The 5,794-nt window shown below is 37.7% G+C and overlaps 1 protein-coding gene across 1 annotated transcript in view; it reads right to left on the bottom strand.

Annotated features, from left to right (window-relative positions):
- The window catches only part of dock10 (dedicator of cytokinesis 10), a 90,453-nt gene extending 85,557 nt beyond the window's left edge, over window positions 1-4,896 (bottom strand). Inside the window, exon 1 of the mRNA XM_015377268.1 lies at window positions 4,644-4,896. Within this exon, the coding sequence (XP_015232754.1) occupies window positions 4,644-4,751 (108 nt within the window). The 5' untranslated portion in view covers window positions 4,752-4,896. The remainder of the gene's footprint in view (window positions 1-4,643) is intronic.
- Between the last annotated feature and the right edge of the window lie 898 nt (window positions 4,897-5,794).

Genomic DNA, 5,794 nt, shown 5'->3' with positions numbered 1-5,794 from the left:
ACATGCACAGCACCCTTGCCCTTGTTCTATTGGTTAAACACATCATGAGTTGCAGTGATCCCAGGGTGCATGAGAACCCTAGTCTATTGCCAAGCGACTGTCGAGGATGGTAGCATGGAGGCATGGTACGACATGTGCCTTGCCCCACAGGGCAGCCAGTCATAAGAATGACACTTGTGTGTACACTGCTGTGCTGGTCAGTTCAGCTGAGCGCCATAATAAATCCACTTAGTGCTTCAAAATACAAGAGCATTTCTTGTTAGGTAGTTCAAATTGCTGCCCTTGAGGACTGTTCCATTTAACAACTATCTCATTTCTTTCTCCGAACAACATATTTCATTTTCTTAATTTCTTTATTGAGTAACTGATGTAGACTAGCTCTACTGTAGACATTCTCTACTAAGATCTGTAAATCTATGGCTCAATGAAGCTACTCCTTCCAACTCTGCATATTTGGGGATGGGTGGGCTGACCACTTTGCTAAACACTCTGAAAGCATTGATTACTTTTACAGAGCTGCTCATCTGAGGAAAAATTCAACTTTTACCAGTGGGATTTTTGAAGGTATTTTGTTGGGTGAAACGCACTTTCACTCGAATTCTCAATGACTGACATTATGTGAGGTCATAGAGAGTAAACAAGGTTCCACATGTAAGTAAGACATGTAGGAATAAGGTCCAGAGAAAAGGTGAGGAAAGCCAGCAAGGGAAAGAGGGACTAATATTAAATGAGTGAATAAAGCTGGCAAGGATGAAAAGCGAGACAGGACGAGGTCAGTGGGAGAGTGAGTCTTCACGCTTCAGTGAATCTTATGCCATAGGGTCTGTTTCTGCTGACCTGCTTTCTTTCACTAACAAAGGACGGCCGTTTGCACACTCCAAAAGCATTCCACACGTGCATACAACACTTCTGGAGATTTACATGCACACTTAACCAAAGTCTGTGTTTAGGGTACGCAGTTCTAAAGACACGCCTCTACTTAATCTTAGCTCCATGCCTATCTCTACAGCTATGTGCAGAGCATATTGTACTTTGAGGGTGGTCTTTTTTTAATCATCATCCATTTTAAGGCAGAAGATAGAAATGAGATTATAAAGTCTTTAGCCAAAAAATAAGAAAACGTTTTGTTTGTAAATCACTGCTTTGAAAGAGAAACACAGTAGATGTTTCCACTTCAGTTTCCTCTTTTAATAATTAAATCACTCTTTTTGACACTAGGAGGTTTGATTAAAGATGCAACAATAACTTTATATACATAAAAATAACTTCATTTATCCATATTTTACGAGAGGTAAATAAGAAACCCATACAATCTATAGAATATTAGAAATTCTTCAACAACAGGTATCTTTTGAACATGTACCAGAATGATACCTAATTAACATGGTCTATATTCATTTCAAGCTAATTCACAATGTACAGTCGCGACAGATATAAGAACAGAACATTTTTAAAGGGCTTTCAGCACATATGAGGGGCATGAAAATGCATAATGCTTCTGTTGGTTTTGTGCTTATTTTTTATCATTTAAAAGTCAACATTATATTTCAATTAATTACATTTATTTTAATAGTTGAAATACCTTTGAGATGCCAAGTCATACCTTAAAAATAAATAGATAAAACGGCTCAATCGAAAATAGGATAGCAAAACTTGAAAGTTGAAGAATATTTGAGTGTAAGTATCTAGTTTTCTTCTGTTTTATAAGATTTATCATGAAAACAAGCATTAGTTGTGGTTAAAATATGGTACTTTTTCTGACACATTTACATACCCCGTGTAAAACCTTTGAAAACAATATAAATCATTATTAAACTTGTCCCACGGATAATTTTATATAAATTCTGTACAATTACACTAAAAAACAAAGAAATCTCTGCATAGAAGAAAACCAAACTGCAAAGATGTTCATTAGGTTTCACTAAAATCTTCTCTAAGAATCTCTAAAAATCGCCAAACCTTTTGCTGACACTTGGATTTCCCTCCAATAAAGGTACAATAAAGCTTTTTTTCTTCCCTGTTTCTATTGTTGTCATTAATTTTCAGGATTGAATCTTCTTTGGAAGAGTCGGTCCACGCCCATATATTCTTTTGGACATTGCAATAGTTCTCCAAACGTTTTGACCACACCTTTCTTTAAAGTATGTCACACATCGCCTGCTAAATGTAGTTCTTGGGGGTTTTTTTTATATTCCTGCCAAAGTTTGGACTCACAGTAAGGGTGTGCAAAATAATCGTCATGACGATTCTAATTTTTGTGATCTACTGCATCGATTCTTGAAGGCAAGAATCGGTAAAAAAAAAAAAGAACAAATAAAATACACTAATGGTTGGCGCACATCAGCCAAATCAAGTGGAATACAACTTCCAGTCCAGCAGATGTCACTGCGGATGTGTTGAAGCCAGCTGCCTGGTGTCACAAGCATTTCGTTTGCGGGATACTGAGACGAGTCATTCGTAAACAAAATATGGAGGAGACTGAGAAAATTCGCCCCATGGCTCCATCACATTTCAAGTCAGATGCTTGGATGCATTTTGGGTTTAAAAAAAAAAGAAGGTAAAACCGAAATTGATATGATGCACGTAATTTGCAAAAGGGGAAATATACATTTGAATGTTTTCATTTCATTGGTTTCAAAGAACCACTGAGGCCATGTAAATGGCACTGATTATCCTTATGTTGTTATTTTAAGTTTGATGAATCCTAAGATAATTTTGTCAGTGTGTCCACACCAGTAATAGTAATATTTGTGTCCAGTATTTGTTTTCATGGCAACACCTCCAAAAGTCGTTTCAATAAATACAGCTATGTATGAATTCAGTTTCTTTCAGTTATGTATCAACTGAAGATACTATCCAGATAATACCCAGCCAGTCAGCCACTGGTAATGGCTGTATCTTTTTCTTACAGTGTTCAGGGAAAATATCGCAATGCATTGGAATATTTCAAGTATCATGATGCATCGTAATAGAATTGCATCGTGGCATGTGAATCGTGATTCGAAACGAATCACGACTTCTTTGCCAATACCCACTCCTAACTCACAGTGAAGCCAAAACCTAAAATTCTTCTTCAATTTCAGCTCTAAGAAACACATGAGGGTTTGAGGTCAATTTTAAACTATCCATAACTTGATATTCATAACTCCAGCTTAATAAAAACATCTTCATTTGGGACATTAAATGTTTCAAATCATCTGAAACTGGTTTTGTGAACATGAAAATGACTTTCTGTACTCCTAAACATTACCACCAATAACCCAATAAAGTGCCTTTGGGATCTGATTTAACATGATATATGCATAATGGATATGCAGCTGAAAAATCTGCACTCACTCTGTGAAACTGTAATGTCAATATGGACATAATGCAGATGGATGTTTCCAGCACATTGTTAATTCATGCAAATCAAGGAAGTCCAATTCGGTTGGTGTATCTGGAAAGTGTATCAATGTTATCCTGTTTTTTTGGATATTACAGTGGACTGCACTAGTTTGAAGATAATCGATATTTAAATCATTGACAAAGTCCATTTTTATGCAAGAGTTTCTTCCTCTTAGAGCCTCTGACAGAAATAACATTGTCTTTTTTACAATGAAATGTAGCATCCCCTAAATCTGTCATGAAAGGGATACTTATTTAAATCCTGTCAGACAACTATCCAATCCAATCCTCCACCTCTCTCAGTGTACGTCTGTCCCACTGACACAGTAACACCAAACTGAAGAGGATGTGGAGTAGGAGTAAAAAAAGCCTGGAGTAGAGTGGCCTTTTCTCTATGCTAATCCCTGCAGACTGGAAACGCTCACAACAAAATGCAGGATCCTTTTTACCCCCCTTCCCATTAGATAAATTATAATAAAACCATCAAAAACACAAATTCCTTTCTCTTTTCCCCTTGCATGACAGGGTCTTATTTTTTCAGCATCACCCCTCCTCCCACAATGTTATCTGTCAATCAAAGCCTTTCTTTAAGAAGCGCGACACACCCACCACAGCGTATCTATCCCATTTCCCAGTATAATATCGTAATAATATAATCGGTCGTAAATTAAGCACAACAGAATTCATTTTATTATTTTTCTTTTCCTTTCTTATACACTCTTGATGTTTCCCTATATGGTTTATTCTTGCACCTCTGGGCAGATGTTAACCGCTGGTTGCCATGTCGCATCCCTCTACCTATAATCCTATAATTTCCTGCGATTCATTCAATTAATTTCGTGCACTGAATCTAATATACATACATCAGCTTCTATTTGCTCATATCTTCATTTGTATTCATACATACAAATGATTTAATCAAAAATTGGAACAACTCTATCAATCATTGTGCTTTTCTTCGTTTTTGCTGTATTGAACTGCTTCCACTGCAGGATCAATAGAAGTGAACAGGCACTGCTGCTGCTGCTGCACTGCTGCTTGCGCTCAACCACTGCACAGGAAGATGCAACATGAATGTCAATGTCAGGTTTTCCATACAGCTGTGCTGCAGTGGTGCAACCAGGGAAGATCCCCCAAATTCACTTTCTGTCAAGCAATTTATGACAAAATAGGGCTTTTTTTAAATTTATTTTTATTTCTATCTTCCCACCAGAAACATCTCTATACATTTTTTTTCCCATCCACAGAGGTCCACTCACCGTCGCTATGGAGTGTCTGACTGCGTTGCACGCTGTCTGCCGTATCTCGGCCGCGCTCCCCGGTTTCAGAAGGTTTTTGGTGAATCTCCGGGTTGATTCGGCTGCCATCTCCTCATCTGAGCGAAGCGAGTGATCCCTGCAGCGGCCCTAGTCAATCCCTGGCCCCTTGCGCCCCTAACCTGATCCTTCCGAGCTGTGTTTACACATACGCGCGCACTCACACAGACGCGCACATCCACCCTGACACACGCTCCACACACACGGCGGCGTGTCTGTGGCTGGCTCTACGTGAAGTTAGTGGCATTCTCGGAAATTACTCATGTCGGGGGCTTTCAAATTAAAATCCAATTCATAAACCAGAAGAGAATGCGTCATTATTTGCAATTAGTGCTTTTATTTTGAAGGGACACACTAGTTTCCACGCCGTACAGATTTTTTTTTTTATTCCACATGAAATCAATTGCCAATTTAAATCCGGTTTGAATGAATCGTACATCTACACCAAGAGAAATAAAAACTCTAATTTCAGCCTGATCTGATATTTGAATCAACCCTCGGATGCATCACAAATATGGGATCTGAAATGTCAGACAGTCTTCAGCAGTCCAGTCACGATTAAGGAAGGGTTACAGTGGAGCCTTCAGAGGAGGGATAGTGCAAACCATGTATGAACAGTGACACCTGATGGAAACACTGCATTATGACATTCATAAGGAAAAAAAAAAACGTTTTGTCTCTGGATTAAAGTTGCTTACCTAATCAGTTCAGTGTGAACACATTTCCAAGATGGTTTAAAGTGAAAGGGAAAATATGAACGCATTTAAAATTTCAATTACAATAGGCTACCTCTGAATAATAGAAAGGCCCTAAGGGTGAAGTGGAAAGAAAACGAATCTACGGATTTCTAACTACTATATTTCTTTTTGCTGCGACCCGAAAATAAATGTGAGAGAATGTACAGGCTTGTATTCTGTAATAATGTAGATCAAACTGTGTAAAAAAAAAATTGAAATACTTTAAGGTTTGGTTTTTATTTTGTTTTTTTGTTTTGTTATTTGTTTCTTTTTTAATATTTTCGTTGTTTTCTGTTCCGTTTTTTAAGGAAGAGGATTAGGGCCACTGAAAAAATTAAAAAAGCTAACTGATTTTTA

Source organism: Cyprinodon variegatus, unplaced genomic scaffold (genome assembly GCF_000732505.1).
Source record: "Cyprinodon variegatus isolate N-32 unplaced genomic scaffold, C_variegatus-1.0 Scaffold150, whole genome shotgun sequence".
In the NCBI taxonomy this organism is placed as follows: domain Eukaryota; kingdom Metazoa; phylum Chordata; class Actinopteri; order Cyprinodontiformes; family Cyprinodontidae; genus Cyprinodon; species Cyprinodon variegatus.
Note: the sequence above shows the minus strand (reverse complement) of the source record. Positions and strands in the feature narration are given on the sequence as shown.